Source organism: Neofelis nebulosa, chromosome X, assembly GCF_028018385.1.
Source record: "Neofelis nebulosa isolate mNeoNeb1 chromosome X, mNeoNeb1.pri, whole genome shotgun sequence".
Taxonomy (NCBI): Eukaryota; Metazoa; Chordata; class Mammalia; order Carnivora; family Felidae; genus Neofelis; species Neofelis nebulosa.
The window spans coordinates 17,887,978-17,908,915 of record NC_080800.1 but is presented as its reverse complement, the minus strand read 5'-3'; the positions used below and the strand labels follow the sequence as shown (position 1 = coordinate 17,908,915).

General features: G+C 37.3%; 1 protein-coding gene and 1 pseudogene across 6 annotated transcripts in view; one reads left to right on the top strand and one right to left on the bottom strand.

Moving 5' to 3' along the window:
- The window catches only part of CNKSR2 (connector enhancer of kinase suppressor of Ras 2), a 299,979-nt gene that overhangs the window by 35,480 nt on the left and 243,561 nt on the right, over positions 1-20,938 (bottom strand). For all 6 annotated transcript variants that reach the window (XM_058713719.1, XM_058713721.1, XM_058713722.1 and 3 more), the window contains 2 exons: positions 15,280-15,380; positions 11,161-11,713 (listed from right to left, as the gene is read on the bottom strand). In XM_058713719.1, coding sequence (XP_058569702.1) covers positions 11,161-11,713; positions 15,280-15,380 — 654 coding nt within the window. The remainder of the gene's footprint in view (positions 1-11,160; positions 11,714-15,279; positions 15,381-20,938) is intronic.
- LOC131502773 (ubiquitin-conjugating enzyme E2 variant 2-like) lies at positions 12,991-13,567 on the top strand (annotated as a pseudogene).

The following is a 20,938-nucleotide window of genomic DNA, read 5'->3' as shown; positions in this document are numbered from 1 at the left end:
GAGCCCCGCGTCAGGCTCTGGGCCGATGGCTCGGAGCCTGGAGCCTGCTTCCGATTCTGTGTCTCCCTCTCTCTCTGCCCCTCCCCCGTTCATGCTCTGTCTCTCTCTGTCCCAAAAATAAATAAAAAACGTTGAAAAAAAAATTTAAAAGTGATCTGTTTTATCTATTCTAACCAGTTTTATCAATTTTGCATAAGTGATAAGTACCTTAAAATGAGCACAGAATATGATGTGCCATCTCTCAAAGAATCATTTTTATAATATTATTAATTGGTTACTTGGGAAAATGACTGGTACAAGATAACAATGATGCTGCATACTTTAAATTCTTTGTTCTGTTCCATGTTATCAGAAAGGAATATCTTTCTTATTTCTTTAAGAGAATTTATAAATTTTTGTTGTAAGTACACTTATGGAAGGGCTATGGAAGAAAGACTCTTAACATAGTACCTGGTATGTAGTAAATAAACAATAAAAAATGTCTGTCAAATATATGAATATGAATAAATGAATACATGCTGAGAACTAATTAGACTATACATTGATACAGCAAACCAAAAGTACAGTATAGAGGTTTAGTTTACATTTTAGTAAGCTACATATAGATATTGAAATGTTAGAGAATCCATGACTAAGAAAGTTAAAGAATTTGTAGCTCTGAACTTAATCCACGAATTTAATAACTGTCATTCTTACTTTCAAGTATTCTGCAATTTCTCAGAAATTCTGTGAAATAACTCAGAAGGTTCATTTTATTGGCATACTTTGTGCTTGTAATAGAAAAACATGCATATAAAATTGTCATATTACATTCCTGAGGTAAAAACCTTCTAGGAGTCCTCAAGTATGAGGTTTAAATATTAAAATACTTTTTTATGACAAGGTGTCACTTTTGCACTTAAAATATATAGTAATAGGCACTGTTTTCTTATGAATGACACAATAAGAGTATTCTTCCATTAAAGGAAAAGTTTTAGAATAAAATAGATTGAGCTATTAAAGCCCAACTAACATGTGCCTATGTCCTAACATAAGAAACACCAGAAGAATGCAGCTAATGAGAACACTGGAAAAAATAAGGAAGATAGTTTAGTAGAAGGGTTAACGTTTTATAACTTAAAGCCAAAAGCTACAGGTAAACTCTGACCATCAGACACAGTGGTTCTGAAGCCAATCTCTGAGTTCTACATTCTAGCTTTTAGAGGCTAGACTTGCTACGATTTTTAGCTAGCTGTCTCTGGCTTAGCTGTTTTCAGCACAGAGCTTTGGGATAAGATGACATTATTGGAAGACCTTCATAAAGAAGGGTGGGCAAAAGTCACATGGCACCAAGGCATAAGGCAGGTAGGCAAGGAGCTTCTGATCAGTGAGTGTGTGGGTGTGTATAAGAGGGTGTAATTGTGCATGAACAGGCACTATCATTTCTTGCTTCTCACACTTCTCCTCCTATTGTTTCTGAAAAGGTCAACAGGTAATTGCTGCATTTTCTAGGGTGATATATGCTGGGGTTGGGGCTGGGTTCTCAGGTGGTAAGTTATCTCACAAGACTGTTGCTTATATTGTAAACTATGATCATATCAAAAAAATTTCTGAGGAAAAACTAACTGAAAACCAACTAAACCATACCTTACCTCCCTACTCACACTGAGTGACAGGAAAAAGATACATGAAGAAAACAAAGTCATATGAGAATTAATTTTTTTTTTTCAACGTTTTTTTTTTTATTTATTTTTGGGACAGAGAGAGAGACAGAGCATGAACGGGGGAGGGGCAGAGAGAGAGGGAGACACAGAGTCGGAAACAGGCTCCAGGCTCCGAGCCATCAGCCCAGAGCCTGACGCGGGGCTCGAACTCACGGACCGCGAGATCGTGACCTGGCTGAAGTCGGACGCTTAACCGACTGCGCCACCCAGGCGCCCCGAGAATTAATTTTTAAAACCTTAACTTTGAACAGAAATTCTGTAGAATAAGGAGAGAGGGTAGCTTTTTGCTTTCACCATTGTTTTATTTATTTAGCAATAAGAAAGTTACTAGTTTTCAATTAAAACAATAAAAGAAAAACATGGGGAAATTTAAAAACTTCCAAGCTATGTTTTATGAAACAATCCTGTTATGTATTAATTTACCATCTTCTAGTAGTTGGTGACCATATGAGGTAGATTTCATATGTAGAGAGGAAAAAGGGGAAGCATTGATGATCTTCAGCTTTCTCTGGCAAGGTAAAAGGAGACTGAACTTAGGACAGGTTCTCATGAAATAAAATAGAAAATTATTCCACTGAGAAACTGACAATACGCTAATAATGACCTGAAGAAACGTGGTTTGCTTTTCTGATGTGTGAAAATATTAGCAAGTAAAACAGTGGCTGAACCTAATCAAGTTTCTTGGTAAAACAAAGTGTAAATCATAACTTGTCCTAACTATACTGGTGAGGGCTCGTCATCCTTTTATGTGAACTTCAACTCTTATCTGGCCACATCTTCTACTGGTGTGACTCTGTAGCATCTAGAATTCATTCTTTTGCCATTTAAATCTGGCTTCATTGCTTATTAACATTCCTGAGTTTATTTTCCTGGCCAATGCAGGGCTATTGGTTATTAACTCAAGTACAAGTTGCAATTTCAACACATTTTACAAATGAATCAGGATGAAGCTAGGCGGCTTCATCTACCAAGGGGGCCAGCCTTCTTTCCACAGACAGCAGATTTTGGTAGGAAAAACAATTGCCTAGGGGTGCTGGAAGATCTGGTTTCCAACAATGAACTGGTTATCTCTCATGTCATTTTCTCATGGCTTTCGTCTTTGAAATGCAACTAAATCAGGAAGAGTATGGTTTCAGTAGGAGAGAAGGTGACTGTAAATGAGCCATACTAAAAAGAGCAGTAATTACAGTTATTTGCATCTCAGCTTTGTGATGTCCAGCATGAAGAGGGTATGCTGAACATGCAGTCTTGTCCTTCTCTATAAAATACCCAAAATGAATTTTTCAATGGTTTTATTCATGTCTTAAGTCACATGATGGATAGAACATTAACTTTAGCTTTAACCGTTATATACTAAAATGGAAAGGCATTGGTGACAAAAGGGGTTAGCTATTATTTATTCATTCACTTATTCATTCACTCATCCAACAGTGTCTAGCCTACCATGGCCATATATCATTTTAGGCACTGGGTGTACAAAACAGGAATAAAATCCCTGCTCTTCACAAACTTACATTCTGCTAGGCAGAGATGGAAAATAAATCAGTGAGCAATATTTGGTATTGTACTCATAGTGATAAAGCTGTGAAGAATATAAAATGGGGTAACATAGCAGAGAAAGAATGGTGGTGGCTATGGTAGTGAAGCGGCATCTGGGTCAGACTGGGTTGTCAGGGGAGGACTCTGAGGGGAAAATATTTGAAATGAGACCTTATTGGCAAGGTCTATAAATACATATTTCAGTAAACATATAGAAGGCTGTTGCTATTTGGAATTCTTAAATGTCCAAAGTCAAAAATGAAAGGAGTAGTGAGTGAGTGATAAGAATGTAAAGTGAGGGACATTTCTATTTTAGCTCCTAGGATACAGTTAATATATTATGTTGAAATGTACAAAATTGCTGCTATTTCATCATTTTGACCTATAAAAACAGCAATTCATATGATTCAACTCAATAGCTAGAACTGAACAAAGTTAGGGCATGTAGTCAGGTAAATGTTATTTATTGAGGTTTGCCAGGATTAATTCACTATTTAAGTATTATAATTGCTCTCACTGCCTAAATCCAAATATGCATAAAACCTACATAAATTATATAGTTACAAAAAATTTATTGGAAGACCTACAGTGTGTCAGATATGGAAACTAAGTGCTTTCTGGTATTACCTCATTTGACTCTTACCTAACTTCAAGTACTGCTATCACCTGATGTAACAATGAAGACATTGAGGACCAGAGGTGTTAAATAGCTTCATCAATCATACCGCTTGCCAATGGAATACTACTTGGCAATGAGAAAGAATGAAATCTGGCCCTTTGTAGCAACGTGGATGGAACTGGTGAGTGTTATGCTAAGTGAAATAAATCAGGCAGAGAAAGACAGATACCATACGTTTTCACTCATATGTGGATCCTGAGAAACTCAACAGAAGACCAGGAGGGAGGGGAAGGGGAAAAAAAGTTACAGAGAGGGAAGGAGGCAAACCATAAGGGACTCTTAAATAGTGAGTACAAACTGAGGGTTGATGGGGGTTGGGGGGGAGGGGAAAGTGGGTGATGGGCATTGAGGAGGGCACCTGTTGGGATGAGCACTGGGTGTTGTATGGAAACCAATTTGACAAAAAATTTCATATTAAAAAAAAAAGAAAAAAAAAGAAAAGCAAAAAAAAAATCATGTCATTTGCAAGTGGTAGAGTCACAAAGCAAGGATTTAAACTGAGGAGGAATATCTCCACAGAATATATATTCTAAGTTCCGATCACTTAGTGTTTAGAGGAAAATATGCTTATTCATTTCAAATGTCAATTATTATATCTAACTTGCTATATTTTCAGGGCTACATAATATTTATTTTATTTTATTATTTATTTATTTATTTTTTAATTATTTCTTTTTCAATATATGAAATTTATTGTCAAATTGGTTTCCATACAACACCCAGTGCTCATCGCAAAAGGTGCCCTCCTCAATACCCATCACCCACCCTCCCCTCCCTCCTACCCCCCATCAACCCTCAGTTTGTTCTCAGTTTTTAAGAGTCTCTTATGCTTTGGCTCTCTCCCACTCTAACCTCTTTTTTTTTTCCTTCCCCTCCCCCATGGGTTTCTGTTAAGTTTCTCAGGATCCACATGAAAGTGAAAACATATGGTATCTGTCTTTCTCTGTATGGCTTATTTCACTTAGCATCACACTCTCCAGTTCCATCCACGTTGCTACAAAGGGCCATATTTCGTTCTTTCTCATTGCCATGTAGTACTCCATTGTGTATACAAACCACAATTTCTTGATCCATTCATCAGTTGATGGACATTTAGGCTCTTTCCCTAATTTGGCTATTGTTGAGAGTGCTGCTAGAAACATTGGGGTACAAGTGCCCCTATGCATCAGTACTCCTGTATCCCTTGGGTATATTCCTAGCAGTGCTATTGCTGGGTCATAGGGTAGGTCTATTTTTAATTTTCTGAGGAACCTCCATATTTTATTATTTTTTTAATGTTTATTTATTTTGAGAGAGAGAGAGCAAGCGAGCATGAGAGAGTGAACACGAGTGGAAGAGGGGCAGAGAGAGAGGAAGAGAAGAATCCCAGGGAGGTTCTTTGCTGTCAGCACAGAGCCCGACGCAGGGGCTTGATCTCATGAACTGAGAGATCATGACCTGAGCTGAAATCAGGAGTCAGACACTTACAGGGCACCTGGGTGGTTCAGTCAGTTAAGCGTGTGACTTCGGTTTGGGTCATGATCTCACAGTTTGTGAGTTCGAACCCTGCATCGGGCTCTGTGCTGACAGCTCAGAGCCTGGAGCCTGTTTCGGATTCTGTGTTTCCCTCTGTCTCTGCCTCTCACCTGCTCATGCTCTTTCTCTCTCAAAAATAAATAAACATTAAAAAATTAAAAAAAAGAGATGCTTAACCTACTGAGTCACCCAGGCACCGCAACGGTTACATAGTATTTATCCCCTTTTATAGATCTAACATTTCGTTAGTGCCAAGACTTAAATGATGTGATGTGATATGGGGTATATGTTTGCATATATATATGTATATACATATATATATGTATATATGTATATACATATATATATGTATATACATATATATATGTATATATATACATATATATATGTATATACATATATATATGTATATATATATATGTATATATATATATATATATATATATATATATATATATATATATATATTAAAAGAGTGCCACACTGCTTGAACAAATATATTTGAGGATATAACATACATAATAGTGGACAGGCTCATGTGGATAGTAACGATAAGCAGTTTGGTACAGTTTTTTATGATCTTAAATCAAGGTTAGTCTCAACTATTCATAATCATTTCACTTGCTACTTGGGCATATGATGAAACCTTGGACAATGAAATATGGAGCTAAGTCTGCTGGAAGGATCTAGGAAAGGCTTTCCTTGTTCTTACAGAAAAAGGACTACAGATAGGGTTCTTTAGATATTGGTCTTTGGCTCTCTGGATGCTGTCTTATAAGAAGAGATGCTTAGAGCTACTGGCATTACAGAAAAGTTAAGTGACAGACTTACACTGCAGAGCCACAAAATTCACTCTGGAACAACCCCACCTCTGAACATCCTGTAAGTTAAGGTAATAATTTTTCCTCATCATTTAAGCCAAAACTGAGGGGAGGTATGATTACAAATCCAACCTATGATCAGTATCAGCATTATAGCTAGACCCTACTTTCTATCTAGTCTTTAGGGTTTTATGTCTCGGTAACAGTATTTCTTCAAAATCAGAAAATATGGTATTAAGAGAACATTTGTTTACTACTTTCTAGAATTTTTTGTGTTCTCTCTATATACTTGTTACACAACCAGCCAAGAATAATGCCCTTAAACTTCACAAAAGTGACAAAGTTAAGGTTCTCTGCTATTTTTTCTGACCTTAATGCATATTTTTTATTCACATTGCTTATATATCTTTTCCATCTGTTCTTTTAGGCCTGAATTATAATTTAAGATAATATTGATGATTATGCCCTTCTAAATTCTTTGTGCATAATTTATCTTGACAATCAATAAAATAGTAAAAAAGTGCTGTAACACTTTTCTTTATTTCAACTTGCTCCTTTTTATCCTTTAACACAACTTCATATTCTAGGAATATTTTCGCCTTGCCCACATACTTTGTACCTGAATGTTCTTAAAAAAATAAAATTCATAGCTTTTAGAAACTCTTCAGGAAATTACTCTAGGACCCTTAAAATGATTGAAGAGGATTAATCTATATTCTTCTACACTATATTGGCAGTCATTATCTATCCTCTCTGCTTAGATAATTTAAGATATTAGGCCACTGAGCTGCATACTTTGCACAACTCTTAACTTACCAATGCTATGCAAAGGAGGTTAGATTTAAAAAAATAACTTTAAAAACCATTTCTCAGCAAATCTCATTTTGAGAGCATCAGTAAATATCTTGGCCAGATAACCTGATAAAAACTTGTAGCTACAAGGTTTTATCCACCCTCCACCTCCACCCCCACAAACCCCATCCCCCACAGCTGTAGGTTTTGCTATACATTCCTAAGACCAAGCTAATACATGTGTAAATTAAGGGAGAATACTGGTAAGTTATCTCTAAGACAATGAAAAAGAGCACATTATAACTTCATTGAGTACATGGAGGCACCAAGAATGTATAGCTAGTAAAGAGTATTCTTACAACTGCCAAGAGGGAAATCAGCAGGATTAAAGGATAAAGCTTTTGAAAACCTCATCTAAACTGCCTAGTATGGCAAAGAAAGGAGATCTATCCCAAGTAGACTTCAAGCTGTATTAACCAAAACAGTATTTTAGTGTTACAGCAGTTGATTTCAGAATGAAGTATATCTTTATATTTTGTCCCACACTTTAATGATTTATACTCCTTGGAAGTTGCACAGGCTGACATAATTTATAATTTGATATAACTGAGGTATTATAAGGCCCACATCTCAGTAAGCTTCGAAACTGCTAATTGGGATAATAGGAAATTACTTGTCTTCTCCCAAATGCCAGTGAAGTAGGTCAGGATAATTTATATGTAAGCTGACTTTTAAGTCAAAGGAAAACAAGACAGGTCTCATGTGTGTAATTTTAATACCATCCATTTTACACCAAAATGAGTTCTGCCTGTGAAAAATCATAGTATGATTCAGTTAAATAAATGAATTTCAAAATAAGAGAAAAAGTAGTCCAACCATGAGAAGACACAGATTGAAGACTGCTCTAAAGAAGGCTACATTTATACCTCATAAGCAGGGAAATTGAAAAAAAAAACACATCTAGATCACCGATTTAGGTACATTTTGCTTTTTAGATTGCTTTGTAAACTTGTAAGCACTGTATAATATAGATCACATTATATAAAGTTAAGGTAAACATAAATGATAAGACAGGGGTTTGGGTGATGACATAATTCTTCATCCTTAAAGCAGAAGATAGGCTATATTTTCACATTTTCTTCCATTACTCCTTCTGCCCACTTGCCTGATACTTTCTAGCTTTAATTTCTTGGTAAGCTGAGAAAAAACGTGTGTAGCTAGAGACACAAAACTTATGTCCTCTGCAGGTCTGTGCTGGATAAGCGCAAATTCACTATTGTAGGTCAAAGCAAATGCTGGCCTCGAGCATGACAGTTAGTAATACATCCCTGCTGGACTCTAACAAGCACAGGTGACTGCCAACCTGTGGGCAGCATAGTGAATGCTCCGTGCTGGAAGGCATGCCGTAAGCCTGAGACTGGTGGGATGGCCACAGCTTCTTTCGTGTATATAATTTTTGCTCTGTTGACATAATACCCAGCAGCTTGATTTGAATAATAAGCCTGGAATACTAGGTCCTAATGGCCAACCCAGGGCAGCCATGAACACGACACACCTTAACTAGACCTTAAAGATTCTTTTGAAAACATGGATTTTAAAGCTGGTGTTTCTCAAGTGAAGTGTTTATCAAATCGTACACTCCTAAATATTAAAAACAGTAATGCAGAAAAACCATCATTAGGAAGGCAGACATTCTATTAAATAGAAAGCATCTTCTAGTAGACAACCATGAAACGCAGTGCTCTGCTGAGAATGGTTTGACGAACATTGACACATCAAGCGGAAGATCTGGGGAAAAATGCCCAGAAAGAAATGGGGCCCTGAAATATAGTGCATGGCCACATTTAGTGAAGCAGATCTGACTGAAATAGCATGAAATGCCCCAAAATATTGAACTGTGAAGACAACATGTGCAATATTAGATTTATAGACACACTTGCTAAGACTGTTCTGCCTTATCACAGTTATTCCACAAGAAAAGAGCCACTGAAAGAGATGGAAAGTACCGAAAAATTGCCCACTTGACTCATTTGGGAACCTGAAGGAAAACCCCACCAATTTAGTAGTGCATGTACAAGGTAAAAATAAATTCAATCAAGAAAACAGCAAAGAGACAGTAGAAGAACAAACTCGAAAGCCATCTAACTATAGATGCTCTGTGGGCCTGGGTTTTCCTTTCAGGCCCTAGGATGCGCCTTCTCCTTTCCGGGACTCCCTCCTGCGATGGCCAGAGGGAACTGGGAAGTAACTGGCTTAAGCGAAAAAGATATCATCGATGACTTCTACCTGTGGCCATGATGATATGTTTTCTGAACAGAATTCTCTATTTCAGAGGGTTGTGCAAATTTCAACACAATTTATCTTAAAATGGCAGAGATAAAGTATTTTCCCCAATATGTTTGCAGAATACTGAACAAACTTCACATACTTAGTTACAGCAGTTGTGCAGCACATAGATGACAGTCAAAATGAAGTTTCTAACTCATCTTTAGTTAAATTTTAGAAAACAGTATCCTGATTTTGGTAATCATCATAACATTAAAAAATGTATTATCATGCTTGCCAGAAGTCCTACAGAGACTTCACATGGCTCCTAGATATTTCTTCACCAGTCTCTTCCATAATCTCTGATAAATGTGAATGTTGGGAGGGCTTGGCAGGTAGTAGATGGTAATTACCTTTTCCTGCACCAACAGTATACCTTTTGTAATGCTGCTTATGGAAATTATGGCCAACATACACTTCACATGGAAACTGCTTTAACATATGATTTTTATTACCAGCAACTCATATTTTCATGGTATAAGATATAATTCCCCTTAAATAAGGCAATGAAGACCATAAAAGGAATTCTATTGTATTTTCTTGCTAATAATCTCCAAAGTGACTCTCATTTTAAATGAGCCAAGTTTAACATGGGCATGAGGATACTGACCTGCTGGCCCTCTGTGAGCTTTGAACTGTTTTTCCAATTGTGAAGAAGAACTTACAGTAATATATCCCATAATCAAAGTCTCGTATACTCACAAAATGGGTGGATGGCTATAGTCTGCTTATATCCTTTAAAAAGGGAAGTCTAATGCCCTGGTGGGAACAAATCAGAAACTGTGGTTTCATCAACACTAGCTTGGGTCAGCTGCACTAACTGGCCCAAACTTCATTTTGAATAAAGACATGCAAACAGTTTTATACTACTTCTTTAATACTGTACTTTTTTTTTATTGGAGGGGGGAGGGAATTTTTACATTTAGGACTTACAGACAAACCTAGATTTTCTTTCTAAGTAAGGTAACTGAGTTCTAGCCTTTCCCTTAAACCAGCCTGGCTTTCTGGACTGGTGTATCACATTAATTATAAACAGATGCTTGGTAAGGCATGTTGGATAAAGAACTTGAGAATTAGTAAACATATTCTTAATGCCAAAAAGTCAGAGGATTACTTAATTGACTTTGTCTCTCTTCAAAGTTGATTCACATCAATTGAGTTTTACAATTAACATATATACCAAGAAAATAAATAAATGCTTTTGGCAAACTGGTTTCTAGAAACAATTTTGGCCATTTGGAGTTGACAGAAATGCTATTTGAAATTTCTTCTTGGAAAATTCTTTTGAATTTTTCCTTTAAATCTTTTAATAGTGAAAAGGGAAGTTGTATATGTATGTGTGCGTATGTGTGTGTTTCTGTGTTCACTTACGTATTCAACCAAGGTTCTGCTAACACTGTGCTTGAAGCATTTAGTTTTTTAACCCAAACTCAGGGGGCAATGACTGTGGACCAAAGGGATGATATATACAAGGGAGAAGAAAGTGGATAAGAGGTAGGAGAAAAAGAAATGACTATCATTAACCTTACAAGGAAAATGGGTAATTGGAGAAAAGCATTTGCTCTAGCTTTGGGTGTCCTGGGATATAGGCTTCATTATCCACCTTTCTCTCCCCCCCATGTTACTCAATTTCTGAAAGTAAAACAGCAAAGGATACCTAATGTCCTGTGCAGCAAGACTATTATTTTAAGAAAAAAAAGGAAACAAAATTCTATTTTCTTAAAATAAGAAGTTTGAAAAGGTTAGGACTCTGTGTACACAGGCTAAGGATCTCCAACATACTTACTTTTGTCTCCTATGTTTTCCCCTGCTGCCTCCCCTTCCTCCTCCTCCTCCTCCTCCTCCTCCTCTTCCTCCACCTCTGTGGGCTGCACGTCATCCTGCGGGTCACAGGCACTAACGGGTGCGTTCAGACAGCAGTGGTTGAACCCGCTATCTCGAGGCAGAGTAAAACTTCGAGGTTTGCCCCCATTTCCATTTAACACTTGCATCCTCTCACTCTCAGCCAAGGGGTACGGCCCATAGTGATCCTGTAGGTGGCACTTCTGAGTTGGAAGGGTGGACTGCCGCCTGTGCTCTGGGGAGATGGCCGCGGAGTCAGAGAAGACAGAATCCTCCAGGGGCAGAGTCTGAAGATAGTGTAATCCTGAGCTTGTCAGGGGCGTCTCAATTAAATCCTGCCAGGAGCGGCGCTGACTGGCTGTCTTGCGAATGGGGGACACAGCACTGCTCCCAGTCACTTCCTGGCGAAACTCTTCATGGGAGGACTGTGACTGAGAGGTCTCTGTGGAAGAGAGCCGGCTGTGTTTTGCTTCCACGTAAGGACTGGCACAACTCATCTGTGGAAAGGAGCCTCTGATCAGTCTCCACAGAAAATAACAGACTACTTCTGTTACCAAGGAACACATTAGATTTCTAACAGTTAACATTTACCAGTCAAGTTAATGACTAGTCAAGTTTACAGACATCTCAAAGTTAGGCCCAGCTGATATTTTAAGAGACTGAGATGTGGAGTGTTGAAATGCACCTATACCAGACTCTCGTGAAAAGTCTGACATATTAACATGCAAAGTTGCACAACAGTGAAGCATAAGAAAATTTGAGTGCTTATGTAAGAAATATTCAGCAACTAAGAAAAATCTGAAGTTTAAAAAATCTCTAGGAATTTAAAACCCTGAATAATTGCTGCCAAATTCATATTTCTGGATTTTGTGGAGTTTGGGGGTGAGAGCAAGGAGAGAGACTTTTGGATGTGAAAAGAAGGTGCCTATAATCGGACAGAACCCCTCCTCTTCTTCATAGGTGAATGAATCCTCCTATGGGCCCCAATGAAAGGTGTTCTTGTGGTCTTTTCAATTTGTGCCACTTTGTAGAGTTAAACATATAGGCAAGGTGAGATTATACTCTGATGGGGATAAGCATCTGCCTTGGGCATGGGCACCTCAGGGTACATAAACACAAAAGAAAAATGGAATACTTCTATTCTTGGAATTGAAAGTTTGGGAGTATATATTATAGTACAAAGTACAACCAAGAAAATGGACTGGCATCAAGTGAATGCTGTAAAAGACTTGCAGGTGCCCCTACTGGGGACAAGGCTTACTCTAGCTCTCGGGGCTAACAGATCAGCCCTGGCTCCTTTCTGGCAGGAGGAGTTGAATTTGTCAAATGTGATCAAGGCAAATGGGGCTCAGGTGGTGGCCAGGACAAGCCTGGCTGAGGTAAAAGCACATGCTGCCCCTCTGGGTAAAGGAGAAGTTAAATGGCATCTTCTGGGGGCAGTTTATCTTCCCACATGTTAATAACAATGTAAATAGCTTCCTTCTTGAAATTCACAAGTTGCTATGATTAAAGAGCTGTTCCCTGAAGCTGCAGTTTCCCTTTCTTCCTCTTTTATAAATATTTAAAAGGAATTATTCAGGCCCTGATGTTTTAGGCAAAGAGGGAAAATATGAAATAAGCTGTATCTTGTCACTGACTTCATGATCTCATTTCTATAGCTCATCCTCGCATTCTGTTACACTCAGCATTTATTAAAGAAATGTGCATACATATTAGGAACAATTCTTAGCTAAGAGACATTGACATCAAACACTGTTATTAAAAATGTGGCTTCCCGGGGCTGCAGGAGAAGATGGCGGTCTCCACAGGAGTTAAAGTTCCTCATAATTTTCGCTTGTTGGAAGAACTTGAAGAAGGACAAAAAGGAGTAGGCGATGGTACGGTTATCTGGGGCCTTGAAGATGATGAAGTATGACACTTACAAGGTGGACAGGCATGATTATTGGGCCACCAAGGACAAATTATGAAAACAGAATATATAGCCTGAAAGTAGAATGTGGACCTAAATACCCAGAAGCTCCTCCATCAGTTAGATTTGTAACCAAAATTAATATGAATGGAATTAATAATTCCAGTGGAATGGTGGATGCACGGAGCATACCAGTGTTAGCAAAATGGCAAAACTCATATAGCATTAAAGTTGTACTTCAAGAGCTAAGACATCTAATGATGTCCAAAGAAAATATGAAGCTTCCACAGCCACCAGAAGGACAAACATACAACAATTAATTTTAGTGGATCTCAAACTTGTCTTAAATCAACAGCCTTCTACTCATGTTAATGTCTTGATTAAATATCACAATGCAAAATACCCACACATTAAGTAAAAGAATTCCAGCTGGTAAACATGACCTGGACATTTGTAAGAATATATTTAATATATGTACACCATTATGTTTTCAGCTTACAGGAGGAAAAATGCAGCACCATTTTTTTTCTCTTGTTAAGGCACTGTCATTTAAGCATAAACCTGGAGTACTCAAAATAGAATTCAGGTTTATAAGATGAAAGCATGGAGAGAAGAGTCAGATGCTGTGGAAGCATGTGTGTTTCTGAAAAGTAAAAAAAATCTCAAGAAGGAAAAACAGAAATGGCATGCTTTATCCATCTTGCTTAGCGAAAGAGCTTCAAGTTGAAATTGTCTAAAGTAGCAGGTACAATGAATCTTGTCACAAATTGTGTTAATTTTTGAAGCGGTGTGGGTGCTGACTACTAGTAGTATCAAAAATATGTTCAGGATTGTTTTGATACCTGTATTTATGATAAAAAAATGTCGTGGGGGAGGCCGATGAGTATCTGTTAAAAGCCGTTCCTGTGTGTTACATGTAACAGACATGGTAAATATTTGTTTACAGTCTTTGTTTGACAAGCCATGCATTTAAGTGAAATCAACAAAAAAAGGAAATAGGTGTATGGATATGTGATTTTGAGATTAAAGTTAGTCTTAAAATGTAAATACAATGTGGAACGTGTCCTCAAAAAAAAAATGTGGCTTCCCTTTTAGTTATTAGTCAAAAGGACCCATTCATTTATTTCAGAAATATTTATTTATTCATTTCAGAAATATTTATTAAGCACTTAATAAATAAGTGCCAGTGCTGTGCTAAGCCATGGGGATGTGTAGATGAATACAGCAGGCCCACAGTCTAGTCTAGTGAGCTGTTTGTAGTCTCAGATATTCTGATTTAATGTCTGGATAGGGTCTGAACATCTGCATTTCTAAAATGTTACAGAAGTGATTCTTATGCACAGCCAAGGTTGAGAAATGGCCTAGAATTTTATCAACATCTTGTGTAGCGTCTTATTTAAAATCCTCTAGAGTAATATGGAGGTGTAATTAGGTTGAGTGCTGTTGTCACCTAAATTCAGCTTCCATTTCCTATGTGGAAGACTCAGTCCCAAGATAGCCAGAATTAACTCTTATGACGCTGTAACCATGCAATGTATTGTCAAAACTGGGAGACTACTGAGATGCTCTTAGTAGTTCTGATGGGCCATGGGCATAAAGTGGGATAGTCTCAAGCAAACTAGGACAGTTGTTTACCCCATTAAAAGATTATAAACTACAGGCTATACACAGAATCATTTACACAGGTTTAAGAAGTCTGGAGCACCATATAAACACATACATTAAACCAGACCCCATGACTATCTGAAGAGCTATCTGTCAAAATATGTTTCATATATATATAATATTAATTTTTATGAGTCATTTCTGAAGGATATAGGAATGAACTTTATTAGTGTGGGATACATAAAGTCCATTTATATATCTTTTTCTAAGAAAACTTATTTTTGTTGCTGATATTTCCAGGAAGGCTACTCTGACACAAACAGGATTTTTTAAAATAAAACTGGGCAGATATTATGCCTGGAATCTGTGGTGACTGTTTCTCCTGATTAAATAGTCTTTGCATACTAAATTTTTCCCCTTATTGTTTTTAGACTCCTTATGTTCTTTCCTCTTAGGGAACCTGAGGTCTGACGCGCAATTCACTACATGGGGATATTTTGGGTCAAAGAATCTGATGCTAAATAATGCCCATTCCTGTTGGCAACTTACAGAGGGAGGTCGTGGGTATGTGTCGTAAGGGGGCGGAGGGCTGTCCTGTTTGGGTGTTGATGGAGTATCTGCTTCTTCCTTGTCACTCTCACTCCAGTAATCTGTAAATTCACACACACAGATACAACATTCTATTAAATATTTCTAGCCATACTTTCATTCTATTAAATATTTCTAGCCATATTTTCAAGAACACACACTACCAGCTAACACAAAGACATTTAAATTCCACTCCTATACCCTGCTCCACAGCACCCACTACTCCAGGCCCACAAACTTTTATTTTCAGCTGGGTGTTCAAGAAGAAGGAAGAGTGCAATCACTTAATTCCAATAAAGCATGCAATTATACATAGCTATAATTTTAAGGAGTTAAGAAAAAGACACTGCAGAAGTCAAGTCAGGTTTAGGGTGCTTTAGATTCCAGGCCAAGTTATTCTGATGCTTGAATTAGTGAATAATAACACATGATGCCTCTTAAAGGTGTATCATTTTACCCTAAAGATGAATACTCAAAGAAAAGCAATATATATACAACTGTAGATCTCTACAGATATAAACAGCTCCAAAAATAATGTTCTCAATTCTCTTTTCTGGCTCCAATTCACTGGTTATCTAACAATCACTGTTTCCAGAGTCATGCTGACATGACTCTCTATAACACGATACTCCCACCTCTACTTGGAAACACATGGCAAATCTTGATTCTTGCCAAATGCAAAAGGGCAAATTTGCTGATGTGGGCTGCAAGTTCCAAACTTCTAGAACTACTTAAAAGGGTAGAAAATGTAAGCCGCTAGACTTGGCAGAGCTCAGGCAAGAGGGAAAGGAAAAAATTTTGAGACATAAATTAGTTGAGTAAGTAAAATACAGCACAAAGACCAATAATCAGAACCTGTTCCACTAATAACGCAACCACTCTTAACTCTGGGTTAATTCTTTATAAGATTTACGAGGAAAAACCTGTAAGTATTACCCATTTTTATTCTTAAAAAATCTAAATCAAAAGAACCATCATTAGGCTTAACTGATAATCAGATTTAGGTGAAAAAACTATGGCACATACTTTTACAGGAACCTCTTTCCACCCAGGAATCTTTTACTGTAATATTTATACATATTTTCCTTGTGGTGCTTATGAATAAGTATAGCTAATATTTATTGAGTACTTACTATATGCTGCACATACTTTTATAGGAGCCTCTCTCCACCCGGGAATTATATATATATTCTTATATATAAAAATTATATAATAATTATATATATTTTCCTTGTGGTGTTTATGAATAAGTATAGCTAATATTTATTGAGTACTTACTATATGCTGAATAGAAAGTAGTAGAGCTGGGATTTGAGCTAAGAAATAGCCTTGCCCTAAACCTTGGAGGGCTATCACTGGGACTCTTGAATGGCACACTGGGAGAGTTTAATTTGACATATATTCATGATGCTTTGAGCCCTCCTCCTCCTGCTGTTCTGTAACTCTGGCTATCATGAAAAGAAATTCTTTAGCAGTGGAGATTATTACATTCAGGCCTCAAAATACAAAAACCTTGAAAATGCTATTCCTATTTTAATTATTCCCTTTGACTAAAAGATAAGCAGAAACTACTTAATCTAAATTTGTGTCTGGTATTTATAATGGATCATGCTGGTGACAGCTAGTATACTAAGCTTCCTCTCAAATATGAATTGATATAGTTGCCCAGCGATATACACAACAAACAATGGTGGCAAAAGCATGAACTATATACTTGGGCAGATGGAGGTTCAATTCTTGGTGTACCACTTACCATCTCTGTGCTCTTGTGATGGTTACTAAACCAGAGTCTGTTTTGTCATCTGTAAAAGGGGGCTAATAATAACTGACTTTCAGAGTCGTGTATATGTGTGTGTGGGGATGGGTACTAAATAAGGTAATACATATTCAAGTGCTTTGCACCTTGAAAGCACTCGATATTAGGACCCCTGATTTTCTTTGGTGGATTTATAGGTAGCATGCTAGGACAGTCTGACCCAGATCACAGAGGAGGTAAATGCCTTGTGTTTATCTTCTTGGACATCAGTTTTTTTTTTTTTCCTCGTAGCAAGTTCCAGCAATGAAAAGTGAATTCTGTAGCTCTGGGATCTGGGTTAGGCAGTTTTGTGGGAGTTTGAAATACTATAAGGAAGTCATTGCTGGAGGTAAATGGAATAAACACCACCCCATCCCAACCCTAAGCAGTGGTTTGCCAAGATCACTTTGCTCTTACCTTTCCCACTATTTCCTGAAACTATGGCACCTGTGTTGAATTTCTCCTTGACCTCTGTACTGATTCCTTGGGGGTCTCAAGGAATTAGCACCTCAAGGGGTCCTTAACAGCATGCTGAGAAGGAGATGGTCACCATTTTATCAAGATCTCTATAGCTATCACTACAAGTGACAGATGTGGGAGAATCTGCTTTTCCACCTCAGTTAAATTAGGGAGAATTCTAGTCCACTACTTGATGTAATTTTTGGTTTACTAAAAAGTACCATCAATCTATAGCTTATTTGGGTTGCCAAATAAAAGACTGAAATTCCCCTTTGTAAATTAACTTCATTTCTCACAGTAAGTTGTAGGTCTTTGAGAGAGCAATGACAGAGAAGAACCTACATAGAAAACTCAGTCAGGCTTCTTTTGGGTTTGTGTGGAAAATTATAAGCACATTGTTTGCTCAAGAGGCTGAAATGAGTTTGATTTTCATTCTATGAGCAAATTATTTTTCTTAGCTTTCCATTTAGCAAAAATAAATGGATACTTTTAATGTCTTGCAGTGATATTCAATTTTATATGTAACTAATCATGAATAAATAGTGCCATCAATAGAACAGGAAGATTTCCACTTTCTTCTCATGTTGATACAAAAGGATAATTTGAGAAACTTAATAGAAGACCATGCGGGAGGGGAAGAAAAAAAGAGGTTAAAGAGGGAGGGAGCCAAAACATAAGAGACTCTTAAAAACTGAGAACAAACTGAGGGTTGATGGGGGGTGGGGGGGAGGGGAGGGTGGGTGATGGGTATTGAGCAGGGCACCTGTTGGGATGAGCAATGGGTGTTGTATGGAAACCAATTTGACAATAAATTTCATATTTAAAAACAAAAGGATAATTTGAGAAAAATTACTTCTTCATCTAGAACTACCAAAAAATACAATATATTTCATTCATTTTTATGTGATTAAAGCTTTAGGAAGACATTGTGTGACTGAAAATATGTGTCATGAATGTCTGACTTGCACGTGGAAAAATATAGAAAAATTATTAACAGGCAATTAGCCAAATTTTGATCTTCATGTAATTTAGTGTAACCCTATTTTCTCTAAGTACAACAACAAATAATTTAAGAGAAGCCCACATCCTTTACACTTCTGTAGCTAAAGATACTAATTCATTAAACTTTTATTTAAATCAATGAAAAAGTCACTTTGAAGCTGCAATGGATATTTAAATAAAAACAGTGTTTTGGAGTTACTCCTTTGCATGTTTGTGAAATATTCCCAACCTTCAACCACCTATATTTTGTATGAAGCTTAACTTCAGTACTGAGAACAGTACTCGGAAGATGTCAAATAATTCTACAGAAGTGTGGAGTAGACACGTGCATACAGTTGTTTTCTATATAGAATACCATGAGACCTAATGCAGAAGGTAGGAAGTCTATTATGTTTCTGACCTATGTTAGAGTGCCTGAGAAATATACACTCTACGTGGAAAACCAAATTATTTCAGATATTCTGGTTGCGTGCTAGCAAGGGAGATGTGACTTGTTAACTATTATAAGCTTCTGCCAATTACGGTCTACTACTGCAGAAGGTACTAAAATATGCACTCACATGCCAGACCAGGGCATCATGAATCCATGCATTGAATAGTTATTGGAACCTGTATGTACAGTATAACTTACCAGTTCCTTAATCCATAATGATATATGGCTATATAATACCACGTACAAAGAAAATTAACTAAAATCAAGACCATGCTAAACTTCAAAATAAGAAAGTTAAGCTTGAGAATTCAAGATTCCTTCTTTATGCAAACCAAGTTTTTCAAAGATTCATTTCCTATCAGTATACTGTCTATACTTTTAATTTTTGCATCTTAAAAAAATCAGAAACAAACCTATATGCACCTATAAAATACAGTTTTATGCCTTTAGAAAATGTGAGAAGGAAGGCTAAGAGATTTTTTAGTAGTCTTAACACAATTTTAGGCCTATAAATTAAGTTGAAGTACGAAAAGTTTAAATAAACTTAAGTAAACTGTTAACAATGAACAAATGTGGCTTAATAACTGGCCTGACACCCCATAGTCCTGGCTGGGATTCACCTGTGCACCCTGATTTGATGGAGATTGTTTCCTCATTATTTGTGGAAGTATCCATGCTGCTTCCACTCCCAGGAATGTTTTATTTTGTCACTTTCTATTTTTTAGACATTTATTATTATTTTTGAAACACAGAAAGAGAGTACGAGCAGGGGAGGGGCAGAGAGAGGACACGCAGAATCCAAAGCAGGCTCCAGGCTCTGCTGACAGCAGAGTTCATGGTTTGATGCAGAGATTGAACCATGAACTGTGAGATCATGACCTGAGACGAAGTCGGATGCCTAACCAACTGAGCCACCCAGGCGCCCCTTTTTGTTACTTCCTATCTACTTCATTCTCATCCTGTGAGAATAGGTTCAAATAATGGAGTCAACATAAAGCCTTTCCCCACTCCCTTCCTGGAAGCAATCTCTCCAGCTTAATTTCCACAGAACTTGATTTGTACTTTCTTACATTTCATTTTCTGTATTATATTAAGAGGATCTTTTCTACTAGAATTCAGTGTAATTTCAGGCAGGATGGGCGCCTATTTCACCTTAAGTCAATCAGTGTGCTAGTTGAAGGCCTTACACAGAAACACTTCATACTGAATAAAATATCTTCTCTTTCTCTCTACTGCTGACTTTACATCAGCCTTACTGATCAACTTCTCTAGCAAGTTATTTCCTCATTAATTCTGCCTCTTTCCCAGGTTTTTTTTTAAATTTTGCATCCACTTAGCAAATTTTTAAAAAATCAGTTTCACATTGTGCAACCATTAGTACTGATCGATTTTATGTTGTTCTTTAATTTTTTTTCTGCTGTTCTTCAATTTTTCTTAAGCAATTTCAAGTGTGTATCTTTTTTTAAATGTTTACCCATTTATTTTCAGAGAGCATGTGTGCACAAGAGCACTTGAGTGGGGAGGAGCAGAGAGGGAGAGAGAGAATCCCAAGCAGGATCTGAACTGTCAGCGCAGAGCCAGATGCCAGGTGCGAACCCACGAACACGAGAACATGACTTAAGCCGAAATCAAGAGTTGGAGGCTCAACCAACTGAGACACCCAGGTGCCCCTCAAGTGTGTATCTTTGATATCCTCAACAAGATGATATATTCCTATTGGCAGGAATCATGGTTTGCTATTTCTTTGAAATCTTCCTGCCCTAAGTCCTCACCCTTCACTGCCTTACTCATCCCCATTCTGTGGCCTGCAGGCCAAATGAGGCTCTCTGCCTATTTTTATATGGTCTGTAGATCAAGAACAGTTTTTACATTTTTAAATGGTAAAAAAAAATCAAAGGAAGAATAATTTTTTGAAATGTAAAAAATGATAT